Source organism: Phoca vitulina, unplaced genomic scaffold (assembly GCF_004348235.1).
Source record: "Phoca vitulina isolate PV1807 unplaced genomic scaffold, GSC_HSeal_1.0 scaffold1, whole genome shotgun sequence".
NCBI classification, from domain to species: Eukaryota; Metazoa; Chordata; class Mammalia; order Carnivora; family Phocidae; genus Phoca; species Phoca vitulina.
The window spans coordinates 61,548,094-61,566,482 of record NW_022589704.1 but is presented as its reverse complement, the minus strand read 5'-3'; the positions used below and the strand labels follow the sequence as shown (position 1 = coordinate 61,566,482).

The 18,389-nt window shown below is 38.6% G+C and overlaps 3 protein-coding genes across 8 annotated transcripts in view; 2 read left to right on the top strand and 1 right to left on the bottom strand.

Moving 5' to 3' along the window:
* Positions 1 to 2,385, bottom strand: part of CCDC173 (coiled-coil domain containing 173) — a 35,177-nt gene extending 32,792 nt beyond the window's left edge. The window contains exon 1 of one of the 2 annotated variants that reach the window (XM_032408430.1): positions 1,936 to 2,385. In XM_032408430.1, the coding sequence (XP_032264321.1) occupies positions 1,936 to 2,362 (427 nt within the window). In that variant the 5' untranslated portion in view covers positions 2,363 to 2,385. The remainder of the gene's footprint in view (positions 1 to 1,935) is intronic. The other variant, XM_032408439.1, reaches the window with a different exon arrangement.
* PHOSPHO2 (phosphatase, orphan 2) lies at positions 2,198 to 8,177 on the top strand. 5 transcript variants are annotated; one of them, XM_032408489.1, is made up of 4 exons: positions 2,198 to 2,432; positions 2,985 to 3,018; positions 4,522 to 4,697; positions 7,376 to 8,177. In XM_032408489.1, exon 4 carries the CDS (start codon positions 7,402 to 7,404, stop codon positions 8,125 to 8,127), a length of 726 nt encoding a protein of 241 aa, XP_032264380.1. In that variant the 5' UTR covers positions 2,198 to 2,432; positions 2,985 to 3,018; positions 4,522 to 4,697; positions 7,376 to 7,401; the 3' UTR covers positions 8,128 to 8,177. The 5 variants fall into 5 exon arrangements, with proteins under 5 accessions (XP_032264380.1, XP_032264398.1, XP_032264389.1 ...); XM_032408507.1 differs by lacking the exon at positions 4,522 to 4,697 and having other exon boundaries at positions 2,227 to 2,306; XM_032408480.1 differs by lacking the exon at positions 4,522 to 4,697 and having other exon boundaries at positions 2,346 to 2,432.
* Positions 8,178 to 8,440: 263 nt separating this feature from the next.
* The window catches only part of KLHL23 (kelch like family member 23), a 32,549-nt gene continuing 22,600 nt past the window's right edge, over positions 8,441 to 18,389 (top strand). The window contains exon 1 of the mRNA XM_032408460.1: positions 8,441 to 8,523. The gene's annotated coding sequence lies outside the window, so the exon portion shown is untranslated. The remainder of the gene's footprint in view (positions 8,524 to 18,389) is intronic.

Sequence of the window (18,389 nt, the reverse complement as noted above, 5' to 3'; positions counted from 1 at the left end):
CTCTGCTTGCCACTCCCCCTGCTTGTTCTCTCTCTCTCTGTCAAATAAATAAATAAAATCTTAAAAAAAAAAATTGCTACTGATCGTTTTAACAAACATACCCAGTAAGCTCTGAGTCAGGTCAAATAAAGTCAAGCCCTGTGAGTGGGATTTTCCAGGGGAACTGTGAGACAGGTCAAATAACAGTTACCTAAAAAAAAGGCGGGGAGGCTTTGGGGAGGATCCAATCCTGTTCTGCCCCCTCCACAGGTTACTAAGCCACTGGATTTCACTGTGGTTGCAGTGGTTTTCTAGACTTCCATGGGGCTAGGAGAAAAGTATGGGATTAGAGCAAGTTAAAATGCCAAAAAACTTATTGTTGTTACCAAGATTCAGCTATTTTTCCTGATAAACACGCCTGGTTGTTGCAAGCCTTTGGTTAAGTTCCTGAGTTCTCAAAAAAAAGTTGGTTCTGACAATTTTTTTGTCAGTGTTCTTTTTGATTTATTAGAGAGGAGGACTTTTGGAGATTCTTATCCCACCTTTCTGGCTGATGTCACCCCACTAAATCTTTAGATAGTTGTTTTACAGATAGCGGTTTACCTATCTGAACCCCTCTCCTACTTCACCCTCTTCTAAATGGAGATAATTTATTTTTTTTTTAAGATTTTATTTATTTATTTGACAGAGAGAGACACAGTGAGAGAGGGAACACAAGCAGAGGGGAGTGGGAGAGGGAGAAGAAGGCTTCCCGCGGAGCAGGGAGCCTGATGTGGGACTCGATCCCAGGACCCTGGGACCATGACCTGAGCCGAAGGCAGTTGCTTAACGACTGAGCCACCCAGGCGCCCTGGAGATAATAATTTAGCAGTGAGGCTCAGATGGTAACTTTTTTTTAAGTTTATTTATTTGTAATCTCCACACCCAATATGCGGCTCACACTCACGACCTGGAGATCAAGAGTCACATGCTCTACCGACTGAGCCAGTCAGATACCCCTCAGATGGTAACTTTTGGACCGAATGACACAAAACATTATTTAACATCTATCAGATAAAAGTCTTTTACTGTAGTACTGTGTATATAAGACAATGAGTATGTGAGAGTAATTGTGTTTTTTCAATACATGTCACATGGGTACTGTCTCTCTCCAACCAGTCAGGACCTTCTGCTGCTACTTATGGCCCTTCACTGCAGAAATACCCAGTAGTGTCCACTGGTGAGACAATGGCTGGCCCTCACTCTGCATCTGGCATAAAGAGGCTCTACTGCTACAGAAATTCAGGCAATGACATGAAGAAAGTCCAAACTCCCAAGGTTCAAGTGGTCACCACGACAACATTAATTGGGAATTTACAGACTTAAGAAAATAAAATCATTGGAATTGCTAAAGAGTTCTTTAGATGTCCCCCTAGGCTACTTCTATTCAGAAATCAGATTTTTATAACAGGTCAGCTAGATTACAATACTTAAGTAGCATTATTTCTTACACTCCTTCACTCTAGAGATGAAGAAATTGAGACATTTCCATTAGAGACTTTCCTAAGAGCACTCAGTAGGTTCACAGCACAGCCAAGACTGTAATGAGGTCATTGATATTTCCAAAAGATATACCAATTCACTCAATGAATAACAAAAGCTTAAGGGAATTCAGCAAACACCAGACTCTTGGAGCTGCAACTGCACAGCTTGAGGATCAGACCAACTGGTCAACTGGGAGTCTCTGACTTACCTTTTCTCCGCTCCTATATGTGTAAACTTTTCCCCACCTACCCATTTACCTGAAGGCAAAACTGTCCATTTACACAGAGCCCAACAATGCCCATGGGGCTGCTTTCGAGCTGGTGGAGCCCTTTTCAAAAAGTAACCAAAACTCTCATTTGCCACCCTTGCCTCTCACCCTATGCCTGGAGGCCAGAAACAATCCCTGTGCCTAGATAGGCCAGTTTAGCTCACCTGTGCCTTCCTTCGCCCGTCCACAGCGCCTACCAAACCGCACCAGCATCTCTGACGGGGTGCCCTTGGCACTCTGTGACTTGGAAAGGCGACTCCGACGCTGGGCGAGTAGGACTCCAGCTGGCCGAATGTTTGCCAAACGGCTCGGTTGCTTAGCAACGCCGCGGGAAGTGACGGCCGCCGCCGCCAAGGAACGTTGAACGCGCTGCAAGGGGCCGTAGGGCTGGGAAACCGGGACTGCGCCTGCGCGGGAAGTCGTGGGCCAGCGTGCATGCTGGGTTACCCTCACTGACAGGCAGAGGAGCGAGGTCGGAGTGCAGAGTACGCGGGAGCCGCACGGAGGCCAGGACAGCTGCTGACGCCTGGTCTGGGTCAGTGAGGAGCCCTGGGGACCCGGCCCGGCCCGGCCCGGTGCTCCCATCCTCATCCAACGCGCTCCTCACAGGGGATGACCCCCAGCGAGGTGCCTGCGCCTCCGTTCAGGGCGGACCCTGCAGGTGTGTGGGAGAGCGAGGCCTGGGCTTGCTGTGTGCGGCCCACAGACCTCCTCGCGGGTGGAAGGTGGAGGGCGGAGGCCTCCCTTCCATTGAAACCCGGAGATTAATGGACAGAAAATCTGTTTTTAAATACTTTGGTTTCTAAGCCATGATCCAGGCTAGATGAACCTTATTATTATTATTTTTTAAAGATTTTATTTATTTATTTGACAGAGAGAGACACAGCAAGAGAGGGAACCTGGATATTGTCCCAGAACATTCATGTTAGGACCTTTAAGACATTTTAAATTGCTTGGTAAATACAGTATAGTAAAATTGAATGTATCTGTGGGACCAGTCAGACCACGAAGGACACAAAAATCTGTTGAGAGTGGATGCAGGCTTGGTTTCAGAAGATCCTTTTCTGACACATCGGGGTACAGATGATTTCATTATAAGCTAGTTGGCTAGGACACCTACACATTAGGCACCAAACTAGAGTCGCTCAAATGAAAGGAGGTAAGATTTTTAATCACTAAAGTTCTAACACATAGTTGTACTGTTTTTCTTCAGGTTTTCTATCAGATGTTCCACCGTAATAATGCTGGTAAGTATGAAGGGATTAATAAAATATTTGTTGACAGAAATTAGCTTTTGCACATATAGCATTGGTGGGTTTTTTTTGAAAGCATAGTTTTAAAAAATGTCAAGAGCTGGGAAGGGTCAGAGATTTTTATCCCACTTGCACGCTAACAGCAGTCTGCCAGAGTTTTGTAGAAGACACAGACCCCTAGGCAGAGATGAATTACGTACAGCAGTAACCGTAGCCCGAATATCAGCAGTTTTGCCCCACTTCCCACAGGGTGATGCAAAGAGGACCAGAAGTCACCTGCAGGTGGAGTGTGTTGCATTACAGGACAGGAAGCCTGAGCTTAGGGAACCATAATATTTATTATACTATACTTAACAATAAACATGCCTTTCAAGGCTTTTCACTATACATACATTTTTGAGACAATAGCCCAGAGCATAGTGCAGTGAGTGTTTTGCTTAAAAGGCATGTAGAACCAATAGAGACCCATGGAGAATTACCTCCCAACAAAAATTCTCTGGAATTTTAACTAAATAGGTTATAGAAAGTATTGAATCATTAAAATTCGATGTCAATAACTTGCCAATTTGACATGATAGCCCGATATCAGTCAACTTCCAATACCTGGTTCACCTAACCCATGGACGTTTACAACTAAGTCTATCTAGAGTTAGTTATTTATTTCTCTGACTCCACTCCTGTGTTTTATTTTGTTGTGAAATTAAGGTAGCATTTGCATTTTGATCTGGAACAGAGTTTAAATTATTCTGGGGAAAAATTATTATAAAATCAGTGTAGAAAAAGAACGCACTGCAATTGAAGCACCCATGATCCTACCACTGTACACATAGATTTTTTTTTAAAACAAAAATGAGATTATACGGTACACACTGTTTAGTGACTTATTTAATTTGTACTAAACATCTTAGCTTTTACTGGCTAAATAAATATTCCATTTTCCGGCTATCACATACATATCTTATTTAATCAGTCCTCAATCCTTGGATGTCTATGTAGTTTCCAATTTTCATTATTGTAAAAAACACATAGGCTATTGTTAATACTGGAAACATTGCAGAGATACCAAATATATACTGCTCATGCTTTTGGAGAGAATAGTTAATAACTGCTTTTGGAATTTTAACAAATTGGATACAAAATAGATTAACATTCTTAAAACTAAAGTTTTGTGCACATCCTTAAGTTTTGGAGACCTTTTTAAAAAAAATATAGCACTAATCTTTGAAAATTTATTGACAACAGAATGTAGTACTTGTCTCTTATTTAACAAGTAAAAATAAAAAATGGAATCTGGAAATCTCAACATAATCAGCCTAACACTTGTGATTTTATCCACTGGATAAAATGGTAGATTCCTATAACATACCCTGTTTTATAATTAAGACCTCTGTTTAATTAAGATTTTGTGTCTCCCATTGCCAATACGTGCCTAAGAGAAAACAACGTAATTAGAAAACATTAATTTTAAAATATCTTAAATACTTTTATTAAATTTAGGAGTTAAGAAGTCTCCGTTTTCTTTGCTCCAAACCAGAAGACTTTGTTCCCTGCATATAGAGTAGGAGTAATGTTGGTTAAAAACTGGCTGGTGTTTAAAACTGAAGATTATCATGACTATTTAACCTAAACCCTATTCTGAAGTAAAAATAATTGTCTTGGAAATATTAAGTTGGGTAAGTATTTTTTAATAAAGGTTTATGTTGAGTGGTGACAAAAAAACTAATAGAAAAAGATCTGAAATTAAGAAAAGTACACTTTCAGGGGTGCCTGGGTGGCTCAGTCATTAAACGTCTGCCTTCGGCTCAGGTCATGATCCCAGGGTCCTGGGATTGAGCCCCGCATCGGGCTCCCTGCTCGGCAGAGAGCCTGCTTCTCCCTCTCTCTCTCCCACTCCCCCTGCTTGTGTTCCCTCTCTCACTGTCTCTCTCTCTGTCAAATAAATAAAATCTTTAAAAAAAAAAAAAGGAAAAGTACACTTTCAGTTAGAAATTAATAGTCAACAGCAGAACTATGTTAACTTCAGGCTTATGATATATCTTATTATTTTGAGGTTAATAGTTCAGGAATTTGGATAACTTGTGGCTCATTAAATCTAGGTTTGAGACAGTTTTCAACCAATGAGTTACATTTGAAAAACTTTTAAAAAAAATGTATAAATACAGAATCTTGAAAAGCATGTTTATTTTTTTCAAGATTTTTTTAATTAATTAACTAATTAATTAATTAAACAGAGAGAGAGAGAGAGAGAGAGATAGCGAGAGCAGGAACACAAGGAGGGGGAGTGGAAGAGGGAGAAGCAGGCTTCCCACCAAGCAAGGAGCCCGATGCGGGGCTCCATCCCAGGACCCCGGGATCATGACCTGAGCCGAAGGCAGATGCTTAACGACTGAGCCACCCAGGTGCCCCAAGCATGTTTAATTTAAAGTGTGCCTAGAGTGTAGTACTAATGTGTTTGCCAACTATGCCTTATTGCTATTTGTTACATTGTTTGTATGACAGTGAATTCTGAACTTAAATCTCTGGGAGCCAGTCATAGACACCTGGATTAGATACTTAGAGATACAAGGATCCAGAGTATCACAATATTATATACTGTCTAAATTCACACAACAAGAGCTACCCTTCTAGGTTAGTTATTCTCCAGATATTCTAAATTGAGAGACATAGAATACTTACTCTTGTATGAGTTAATAAGCTCTATTCTCACTTTCACCTGCTGGATATCTATTCACCTCCTGGCTAAACCAGAGAATATATGTGGTTAAATGCCATGTTTTCCATTTCTAATTGATATCTTCTTTTTCTTTTTGGTGAGGTTCTTCACTTTCTTTTTAGGATTTGTTGTTAAAACCTCAGAATGGTTATAAGTAGGTCGTAGATGTGGTATTATGGTTAGTGTGTACTTTGGGACTAATGAATGTTTTCATATAATAAACATCTTTTTGTCAAAATGACCTACCTAGTATTTATTTTTAAACTGATTAATAAGTGGGGCACCTGGCTGGCTCATTTGGAGGACCATGTGACTCTTGATCTTGGGGTTGTAAGTTTGAGCCCCATATTGGGTGTAGAGATTCCAAAAAAGTAAATAAATAAACTTAGAAAATAAACTGATTAATAAGCTTTAAATATTCTATTTTTTAGGCACTAGAATACGGTACTTGAAGCATGAACTTTGGAGTAAAGTGGACCTGAGTCCAAATTTCAGCTCTTCCACTTAACTAAAACTTAACTAACTTAACTAATACTTAAGCTTCAGTTTATATATCTTTAAGATGAGGATAGTAATTTCTAGTTAATAGGGTTATGAAGTTCAGTGAGATGATGAGATTGTAAAGTTCTTAGCCTAGTGCCTGGTGTATTGTGATATCTTTAAAAGTATTAGTTACTCTTTAAAAAAAGATTTTTTTGTTGTTTATACACAGTAATTGTAGCTTCTCTTGGGTATTCTTTATAACTGTCTTTTTTACATAATTTTTATCCATACCATCTGTTGACCAGTTTTTCCTTTTCTTGAGATTTATAATTAATGACCTTCATTATCATTTAATGAAAACAAAGAATTAAGTAATTGTCATATCATAAGCAATGTGATTTTTCACACATACCTAGATTATTTGGTATTCCAGAGCTAAACTGTCTAAAGAAAATATAAATAAATGTGAAAATTGTTAACAAAAGTTACTTCTAGTCTAGAAGAATAGAATTGACTCTGAACTTTAAGTAATTTGTTTAGGATTTCAAGTGTAGCATCAAGCAACCATTTAGTTATAACACTGGCATTAATGATTTCAAGCTAAATACCTTTTTTAGGAAAATTACTCAAATTTTGCGAGATGTCATAGTGTTAAATTTGGTCAGAATTTAGGTCAGTATACAGAGGATTTATATTATACGTGACTTGTTATTTTATATGTGGATTATTGTAAATATTTTAAACTAATTTGTGATTGATAATTTTAACAATAAGAGTGATTAGCCTACTTTTTTCTGTCTTTTTTAAATAAATTTTCTAAATTAGACTGTAAGAGAATAATTATTTCATTACTCCTCTCATTGGCTTACTCTGTAGTTTAATTCTGAGTGCTCACAGAGTCATCCCCACCGGAACACAAAAATACTGTGAATATCCTTTTAGATATTTTGTTTCCATTTACTTAAAATACTCAAAATGGACTTTGCTTCTTAGGAAAAAGTGCTTAAATGATAGTCTTAAATGCTTAATCATTTTAATTTTTTTATATTAACCCTTTGTTTTAGCAGATTAACACTCAGTAATGTTTGTTAAGTAAGTATAATAGCTAGACATGTGAAACAGTGTGTTTAGGAAACAATATTTCTTCTTTTTCAGGGTAACCCACATTTGCTTTTGGAACCATGAAAATTTTGCTTGTTTTTGACTTTGACAATACAATCATAGATGATAATAGTGACACCTGGATTGTACAGTGTGCTCCAGAGAAAAAGCTTCCTATTGAACTACAAGATTCTTATGAAAAAGGATTTTGGACAGAATTTATGGGCAGAGTCTTTAAATATTTGGGAGATGAAGGTGTAAGAGAAGATGAAATGAAAAGAGCAGTAACATCAATGCCTTTCACTCTGGGGATGGTGGAACTTTTGAACTTTATAAGAAAGAACAAGGATAAATTTGACTGCATCATTATTTCAGATTCAAATTCAGTCTTCATAGATTGGGTTTTAGAAGCTACCAGTTTTCGTGATGTGTTTGATAAAGTGTTTACAAATCCAGCAGCTTTTGATAGCAATGGTCATCTCACTGTGGAAAATTATCATGCTCATTCTTGCAACAGGTGCCCAAAAAATCTTTGCAAAAATGTAGTTTTGGTAGAATTTGTAGATAAACAGTTACAAAAGGGAGTGAATTATACACGAATTGTTTATATAGGTGATGGTGGAAATGATGTCTGCCCAGTAACTTTTTTAAAGAAGAATGATGTTACCATGCCACGGAAAGGATACACTTTACAGAAAACTCTTTCCAGAATGTCTCACAATCTTGAACCTATGGAATCTTCTGTTATAGTTTGGTCTTCAGGTGTTGAAATAATTTCTCATTTACAATTTCTAATAAAGGAGTAATATGCCAACAACTGAAACGTGTATCGGTTAAGGTTAAAGCATAAAACTGAAACCCCAAATACCAGTGGTTTTAAAAAAAGAAAGTTTTTTCCCCTCTCACCTAAAAGAATTTCAGAGGTAAGTATCCCAAGGCTGCTGTGTGCTCTAGCAACCTCCGCACTTGGCTTCTATCTCACATTCCAAGATTGCTGTTCAAGCCTTTTCCCTCGCATCAACGCTAGTCGGCAAGGGAGAGGGCAGTGAATGAAAAGGTTGCACCCTCACTTAACTTTCTTTGGCCAAGACTTAGTCACGGTCCCTCCACCTAACTGCGAGGAAAGATGAAAAATAAAGCCTTTATTCCGGATGACCATATGCCTGGGAAAAATTGGAGAAAAAAAGGAGGACAGGATTGAGGTAGGTGCAATTAGTGTCTCTACCAAAGGTGGGTGATAGGTAGATTATATTTTTAAATTTATTCCCAGAGAGAGTAGTCATATATTTTACTTTCTTAGATGCTTACCTCAAAAGCATGTCTCATAGTTACAAATCTTAAGAATAAACCTGATACTTTATTCACATAATAATAAAAGGTTCCGGGACGCCTGGGTGGCTCAGTTAAGCATCTGCCTTCGGCTCAGGTCATGATCCCAGGGTCCTGGGATTGAGCCCTGCATCTGGCTCATTGCTCAGCAGGGAGTCTGCTTCTCCTTCTGCCTGCCGCTCTCCCTGCTTGTGTGTGCGCTCTCTCTCTCTCTGACAAATAAGTATCTTTAAAAAAAAAAAAAGAATAAGAGATTCCAAAATGTATATAATGTCCTACTCCCAAGTCAATATTTTTTTTTTAGATTTATTTATTTATTTGAGGGCGCCTGGATGGCTCAGTCGTTAGGCATCTGCCTTCGGCTCAGGTCGTGATCCCAGGGTCGTGGGATTGAGCCCTACATCGGGCTCCCTGCTCCGCGGGAAGCCTGCTTCTCCCTCTCCTGCTCCCCCTGTTTGTGTTCCCTCTCTCGTTGTGTCTCTCTGTCAAATAAATAAATAGAATCTTAAAAAAAATATATTTATTTGAGAGAGAGCATGAGCAGAAGAGGGGCAGAGAAAGAATCCACAGACTCACTGCTGAGTGTGGAGCCTGACACAGGTAATCCCAGGACCCTGAGATCATGCCCTGAGCCAAAACCAAGAGTTGGCTGGCTGCTCGACCAACTGAGCCACTCAGGTGCTTTAAAATCAGTATTTTAAAGATAGGGATGCAGTATCTATTGCACAAGTTTTTATGAATTTCAGATTTTCCTTTTTAAAATGAAATAACATTCTTCAAATATTTTAAATTTGTATCAGCATCACAGACTATAATTCCAGTATGCTGGTTTAGTCAGTATGTTATTTCTATTTAGCAATGCAATCTTTTATTTTTTTTAAGTAGGCTCTACAGCCAGCATGGATCCCAACGTGGGGCTTCAACTCACAACCCTGAAATCGAGATCTGAGCTGAGATCAAGAGTCAGATGCTTAACCGACTGAGCCACACACATGCCCCATTTTTTATTGTTGTTGTTCTTCTTTCTTTTTGTTCTTTACTTGAAGTTTAGTTGACACCGTGTTACATTAGTTTCAGGTGTACAGCATAGTGGCTGGACAAGTTTATATGTTACATGTTTATGCATCAGGCTAAGTTCACCACAGGTGTAACTCCCATCCGTCACCACGGAAGGCTGTTACAATACTGTTGACTGTATTCCCTATACTGTACCTCTCCTCCTGTGACTTACTCACTCCATAACTGGAAGCCTATATCTCCCACTCCTCTTCACCCATTTTCCCTTCCCTCCACCCCACACTCCTCTGGCAACCATGGGTTTATTCTCTATATTTATGGGTCTGTTTCTGCTTTGTTTTATTTTTCAGACTACACATATAAGTGAAATCATATGGTTTATGTCTTTCCCTGACTTACTTCACTTAGCCTAATGTCCTCTAGGCCCAACCATGTTTTTGCAGATGGCAAGCTACCATTCCATTTTGTGGCTGAGTAATATTCCTGTGTGTGTGTGTACACATCATATCTTCTTTATTCATCTATGATAGACACGTAGCTTGCTTCCGTATCTTGGCTATTATACATAATGCTGCAATAAACATAGGGGTGCATATATCTTTTTGAATCAGTGTTTTTGTTTTCTTTCGGTAAATAACCCATAGTGGAATTACTGGATCATGTAGTATTTACATTTTTTTTTTTTTTGGTGAACCTTCATACTGTTGTCCATGGTGGCTGCATCAATTTACATTCCCACCTTTTTCCCCACATCCTTGCCAACACTTATCATTTCTTGTCTTTTTGTTACTAGCCATTCTGACAGGTGTAAAGTGGCTCTCACTGTGGTTTTGATTTGCATTTCCCTGATGATTAGTGATGTTCAGCATCTTTTCATGTGTCTCTTAGCCATCTATGTCTTCTTTGGAAAAATGTCTATTCAGGTCCTCTGCCCATTTTTTTTTCTGCCCCTTTTTTAAATTGGACTGTTTCTTTGGTGTTGAATTGTGTAAGTTCTTTATACATGTTGGATATTAACCCCTTATTGGATATATCATTTGCAAATATTGTCTCCCATTCAGTAGTTTGCCTTTCTGTTTTGTTGATGTTTCTCTTTGCTGTGCAAAAGCTTTTTATTTTGGTGTAGTCCTAGTAGTTAATTTTTGCTTTTGTTTCCTTTGCCTGGAGGAGATATATCTGGAAAAATGTTGCTAAGGCCAATGTCAAAGAGATTACTGCCTGTTTTCTTCTGGGGGTTTCATGGTTTCAAGTCTCACATTTAGGTCTTTAATTCATTTTGAATTTATGTTTGTGTATGGTGTAAGAAAGAGTCTGGTTTTATTCTTTTGCATGTAGCTGTCCAGTTTTCCCAGCACCATTTATTTTTTATTATTATTTTTAAATATGAGCCCTTTCTTTCTTTCTTTCTTTTTGAGAGAGAGAGAGAGAGAGAGAGAAAGAGAGAGAGGAGGGACAGAGGGACAGAGAGAATCCCAAGCAGCCTCCACACCTGGTGCAGAGCCTGATGCAGGGCTGGATCTTATGATCCTGAGATCACGATCTGAGCCAAAATCAAGAGTCAGACACTTAAGTGACTGAACCACCCAGGCACCTCTTCCCAGCACCATTTATGAAAGAGACTGTCTTTTCCTTATTGTATATTTTTGCCTCTTTTATTGTAGATTAATTGGGCACATAATTTTAGATTTATTTCTGGACTCTATTCTGTTCCATTATCTGTGTGTCTATTTTTGTATCAGTACCATACTGTTTTGATTATTATAACTTTGTAGTATATCTTGAAATCTAGGATTGTGATACTTGCAGCTTTGTTCTTCTTTCTCAAGATTAGCAATGCAGGCTTGAGTGATACAATATATAATAGTAGGAATATTCAACATTTAAGAGACTGTTTCATATGAGGATATTAGCAAAACATCAACTGCTTTGAAAGTTTTATAATTCTATGCTAATTTCTAGATTCTCATGTTTTAGGCATAAATTTCCATTATGTAATAATAGAATTTTCTTTTCATCATGGAAATCTCCAAAAATAGATTTTCAATATAATTTAATGGGAAAATTTTGTACCATCTATTTTTTCTAGGCTAAAAAAGTAAATCTTTGTTTTGCTGTAAATTAATAAATTAGATTATGTTGAAACACATTTATTTTTAGGTAATTGAGTAAGGAAATGAAATGAGATTATCTAGGATATTTAGAGCTCCCAGGTGCTTGGCAGAAGCCAAGAGGAAATTAATATCCTAAGTGTGGTGGACTGACTCTAAGGTGGCCCCCCATGATCCCTGTATCCTGGTATTCTTGTGTGTGTCTGTGTGTGTGTGTGTGTGTGTAGGGGGTGCCCTATGATTTGCTTCTAATCAATGGAATACCACAAAGATGATGGGATGTACGTGATAATGTGACATGATTACATTACATCAGATTGTAATGCTCATCTTGTTAAGGAATTCTCTAATTTAATTTAATTTAATTTAATTTTATTCTTTAAGATCTATTTATTTGAGAGAAAGAGAGAGCGTGCATGTGTGTGTGAGCAGGGGGAGAAGCAAAAAGGATCCCAAACAGACTCCATGCTGAGCATGGAGCCCAATGTGGGGTTCAATCTCACAACCCTCAGATCCTGATCTGAGCTGAAACCAAGAGTCCAAGGCTTAACCAACTGAGCGACCCAGGCGCCCCTATTTTATTTTTATTATTTTAATTCTCTCTCTTGATTTTAAAGAAGCAAGCTGCTGGGGCACCTGGGTGGCTCAGTTCGTTAAGCGACTGCTTTTGGCTCGGGTCATGATCCTGGGGTCCTAGGATCGAGGCCTCATCGGGTGCCCTACTCGGAAGGGGGCCTGCTTCTCCCTCTCCCTCTGCCACTCCCACTGCTTGTGTTCTCCTGCTCTCTCTCTCTGTCAGATAAATAAATAAAATCTTAAAAAAAAATACAAAATAAAGAAGCAAGCTGCTATGTTGTGACCAGGACTTCAGAGAGGGCCACATGGCAAGCAATTAGGGTGGCCTCTAGCCAACAGCAAAAAGTAGGCCCCTGGTCCAGTAGTCCTTAGGGAACTGCATGCTGCAACTATGTGAGCTTGGAAGTGGATCCCTTCCTAGTGGAATCTCAGCTGAGATCACAGCTCAGGCTGACACCTTGATTTGGCTTTGTGAGACCCCGGGACAGAAGACCCGGTGGAGGTATGTTTGGACTCATGACCCACAGAACCTATGAGATAATCAATGTCTGTTGTTTTAAGATGCTAAATTTGTGGTAATACTGTTATGCAGCAATAGAAAAATTAATGCCGTAGGCCTCAAAATAATTTCTATAAATAGTTTTGCAAGTAACTTGTAGGGCATACAATAAAAAGTAGCCACACCAAAAGACATGAATGAATACCAGCAGAAGCAGAAGCTTCCATTTAAACATATCTGCAGGACCTCTAGATATTAGCATTTTCAGACACAAACTAAACTTATGTGAATTTTGACAAAGAACTGAAAATTACATAAACAATATGGAAATACTAGAACTGAAAATTACCATGACTGAAATTAGAATCTTGGTGGATGAATTTGACAGCAGAACAGGCACAGCTGAAGAGTTAGTGAATGAGCACAAGTTAGAAGAAAACATCCAGAATGGTGTGGAGAGAGACAAAACAATGAAAATACAGAAGAAAAGTTAAGAAACATGGAAGATATGTAAGGTCTAACATAGGAAATTGGTGTCCCAGAAGGAGAGAAAGAAAATTAAACATGCAGTGTTTTAAAAGATAATGACAGAGAATTTTACAACATCAAAATAAATTCAAGAGTCTTTACGAATCCCAAACAAGATTAAAAAAAAAAGGAAAAACCACATGGAATCACATCACTGTAAAACTGATAACCAAAGACGGAAAAAGCAGTCAGAGAAAAAAAATGACATTGAAAAGAACAACAATTAATCTAATAGGTGGCATTATTTCTTTCTTAAATGTTTGATACAATTCGAGAGTGAAGCCATCCAGGCCTGGAGTTTTCTTTGTTGGCAGATTTTTAGCTATTAATTCAATTTCCTCAATAGATACAGGACTATTCAGGTTGAATTATTTTTCTTGAGTAAACTTTGGTCATTTGTTGACTATGTTTATATATTGCTGCATAGCAAATTACCTCAGAATTTAATAGCTTAAAAGTAAGCATTATCTCACAGTTTCTGTGGGTGAGGCATTCAGGAGCACTTCACTGAGTTGTTCGGGATCTTTAATGGGTCAAGATGTCAGCTGGGCTTGTAGTCATGAAATTTCCACTAAGGCTGGAGGATCTGCTTGCAAGGTGGTTGCTCACATGGCTTTTGGCAGGAGGCTGTAGTTCCTCACTGCTTGTTATCAGGAAATCTCAATTTATTGCTGGTTGTTGGCAAGAGGCCTCAATTTCCAACCACTTGGGCCTTTCCAAAGAACTGCTTGAGTGTCCCAAAGACTTGGTTTCCTGCCAAGTGAGTGATCCAAGAGAGAGGGCAGAGAGGAAACCACAATGCCTTTTGTGACCTAGCTTCAGGAGCCAAACACCATCACTTCTGCCGTATTCTATTTATTAAAACAGAACACTAAGCTAAGCCTACACTCAAAGGGAAGGGAATTAGACTCCGCTTTTGAAGAGGGAGTTAAAGAATGTTGGATATACCTTAAAACCACCATAGTGTCTCTCAAGGACTTGACTTCACATAATTTGTGAAATTCAGGGACATAGAGATTTTTTGTAATATTCCCTTATTAACCTTTTATTTTTATAGAGAACACATGTGTACCTATTCTTTAAATTTTACCATTAACATTTAACTGTTTTTTTCACATATCTATACATCCCTCTATCTAGCCATCTTTTGGGTTTTGTTTTTTTTTTGTTTTTTGCCTTTTTTATTTTATTTTTTATTTTTATTTTTTAAAGATTTTATTTATTTATTTGACAGAGAGAGACACAGCGAGGCAGGGAACACAAGCAGGGGGAGTGGGAGAGGGAGAAGCAGGCTTCCTGCCGAGAAGGGAGCCTGATGCGGGGCTCGATCCCAGGACCCTGGGATCATGACCTGCCGTTTTTTAAAAGACTTTATTAGAGAGAGAGCATGAGTGGGGGGAGGGGCAGAGGGAGAGGGAGAAGCAGGCTCCCCACTGAGCAGGGAGCCCGATGCGGGGCTCCATCCCAGGACCCCAAGATCATGACCTAAGCAGAAACCAAGAGTTGGACGCTTAACCGACTGAACCACCCAGGCGCCCCTGATGCGCCCACATACTGATTTGCTTTTACGGCATTTCAATTTTTCAGCTCCTGGTTTATACTAGCCCTGAAAGAGAGTTAGAAAAGACTTTTTTATAGTCTCCTAAGCTGCTTCAAGGGATAGCTGATGTGTCAGTAGGGCAACGGCGGGCAGGCTCCAGATGGGGTGGAGTAGCTCTGTTAATAGTGTGAGTGGGACTAGAACTTATAGCCACTTCCCTACCCCTATAATCAGATATGCTCTTTTACAGAAGATGAGAAGAGTTCTCTACTGATGTAATAACCACACATCTTCAGATGAGACTCATTGTAGGAAATGTATAAACAGTAATTGACTACATTCTTTTACCTAATACCCTATCATTTTGTGCACCCTATTTGATTTCTTTTTTAGGTGGACAATATGATAGTTCTGTTGTAGACAGATATTTTTGATGTGCTCTATAAGGGCTCATGGAATAATACAGGCCAAAAGCTACATCTATCCTCGTTTATGTCATACAAACTGATGTCTGTATGATGACTGTTCAAATGGAAACAAAATATTAACATAGATGTTTCCTAACACAGAAATTCTTAGAAAGTCCCATTGTTTGTGGAAAATGTTACTTAGTAAAAAAAAAAATCAGTTTGTCATATATTTAAATAATAAAATGTCATTTGTGTATCTAAACAACTAGTAAATAATATTTATTTACAATTAAATATTTTTTACCTCATTAGATTTGTATGATCAGTGCAAAATGGAAACCTTCCTTATTCACATTTTAAAAAGATTTATTTATTTTAGAGAGAGAGCACGAGCTTGGGGCAGTGGGGCAGAGGGAGAGAGAGAGCAACAGACTCCCGACTGAGCAGAGTCCTTGTGGGGCTCGATCTTATGACATTGAGATCAGGACCTGAGCCAAAATCAAGAGTCCAACACTTAGCTGCCTGAGCCACCCAGGCTCCCCTCATTCACATTTTTTCTACCATTTAGTCATTTTCTGGATTGTGTTACATACAAAAATCACAATTCTTTTCACAAGTTGGTCCAAACAATATTTTATTATCCTCAGTTCAATATGAAAGTATGTCCTTTCAGGGATCTATTAACAGCTTAGCCCTTCTCACACTTAAATCTAGAAAATCCTATTGCACAATTTTGGAAGCTAAAAATCATTCAACAAATATTTTTTTTTTGGCACCTGCTATGTGCAAACAAAACAAAAACCTGTGGAAGTATAGGACTATCTCTTCCAAAGAAAGATACCCTTCTAAGAATTTACAATTTGATTGAAGATGTGGGACATGTACATTTATAATTCACAATACCAAAGTACGCTTCATAATGCATCTTAGTAATTAGCATAATCTGAAAGTACTTAGGTCAAGAAAGGACTAATTGACCATTTAGCACAGTGTTTTACACTCCATCAATTGATTAATTGTGATATAAGAGAAGCTTTATGAAAGCGGTTGACTATGATCCACACCTTAAAAAATGGAAAGGAGGGGCACCTGGCTGGCTGCGTCAGCAGAGCATATGGCCCTTGATCTCGGGGTCATGTTTTCAAGCCCCATGCTGGGCATGGAGATTACTTTTAAAAAATGGAAAGGATTTGGAGAGATGAAAAGTATAGAGCTTCCCAGATGGAGGGAATAACTTGAACCAAGATGGGAGTGAGCACAGCATATTCATGAGGCAGTGATGAGGTGATGAAGTCAAGGGTTTAAACTGGGGAGGACTGGAATCAGTTTTGTAAGTGGGATTTGGCCAATTTATGGACAGGTTTGAAAGCTAACTGCTAGAGTTTGAATTCTTCCTGCGAAGCTGTCAGGAGTAAGCAAAGGGAACTGATGTGCACAAAGTCGTGTTTGGGGAGATTGAAAGGTTGTGGACAGCTTGGGAGAAAAGGGGAGAGATGACACAGGAAAGTCTTGCTGTAAACCAAGTGAGAAGTGACAAAGACCTGATAAGAGAATTAAAATGAAGGGATAAACCAGATGCTTTGAATTTGAAAATTAAAAAACAGTCGACCCTTTTAGACCATATGCTAATCTGCACTACTGCAGATTAAGACACTTATTTCCTAGAGAACTATGGGCTCTTGAGCAAGTTTTTAAACAAAATTCCAAAAGTCTTCGTTTTAATACATTCATGTTTTCATTTATACAACAAATATTTATTGAACACCTGTTGCATGCAGACATTGTTCTAAAAATACAGAAGTGAATTAGAGATAACAACTATGAACAGACAAAAATCAGTGCTTTCATGGAACTTACATCGTAGTGGGAGAAGTCACACAATAATCTGATAAATAAGCAAATAGATATAATTTTCTAGATGGTAATAAGTACTATGGATTAAAATAAAGCCAGTAAGAGGGATAGGAAACAGCAGGTGGGGCAGGGAGACCATTTTAAATAGGTTTATAGAAGAAGGCCTCACTGAGAAGTTGATATTTGAGTAAAAACTTGATGGAGGTGAGTAAGGGGGTTGTGTAGCAGTAGCCGTGAAAAGCAGTTGTAGGCAAAAGAAATAGCCAGTAGTGAGGACAGAAGCAATGCTGTCCCTAGTGAGGGCAGAAAGCACAGATGGGTGTGGGGTCCAGGAGGCCATTATAAGTAATTTGGCTTTTACTAAATGAGACACAGAGTCATTGGAGAACTTTAATCTCTGATTTATTTAAAAGTATCAGTTTGTCTTGGTTTATTTGGGCCAATGTTCTTACCTTTTTTTTTTTATTTCTGGTCATAAGAATTGGGTTTCTGTTGCTTGATTGATTTATTTAAAAGTATCAGTTTGTCTTGGTTTATTTGGGCCAATGTTCTTACCTTTTTTTTTTTTTTTTTCTGGTCATAAGAATTGGGTTTCTGTTGCTTGTAACTGAAAAAGTTTCTAGGGGTGCCTGGGTGGCTCAGTCGTTAAGCATCTGCCTTCATGATCCCAGGGTCCTGGGATCCAGCCCCGCATTGGGCTCCCTGCTCAGCAGGAAGCCTGCTTCTCCCTCTCCCACTCCCCCTGCTTGTGTTCCCTCTCTCGCTGTGTCTCTCTCTGTCAAATAAATAAATAAAATTAAAAAAAAGAAAAACTTCTAGTTTATTGTACCCTGTCTTCTATTAATTTTATCTGGAATTCAGCTTTAACTGTGGTACCAAAAACATATTCTCAATAAACTGCTATCTTTTAAGTGACCCTCCCCCACAAAGTTGTAGACTAGTTCCTGTTTTGAGTCTTTCATAAGTTTTTTGAACAAGTGCTCCCAAACAACTGAAACATTGTGTACTCACTTCTACATTTTCAGACTGATACTGAAAACTTTTCATCATAAATTTAAACATTTTCTAAGTCTGTGATTTCTTTTTTCTTTTTTTAAGATTTTTATTTATTTCTTTTTGGAGAGATAGTTTAAAGATTTTACTTATTTCCAGAGAGATAGAGAGTGCGAGTGGAGTGGAAGGGCAGAGGGAGAGAATCTCAAGCAGA

Coding starts and splice junctions, on each gene's coding strand:
- PHOSPHO2 (XM_032408489.1), top strand. CDS start 7,402: ATGAAAATTTTGCTTGTTTTTGACTTTGACAATACAATCATAGATGAT.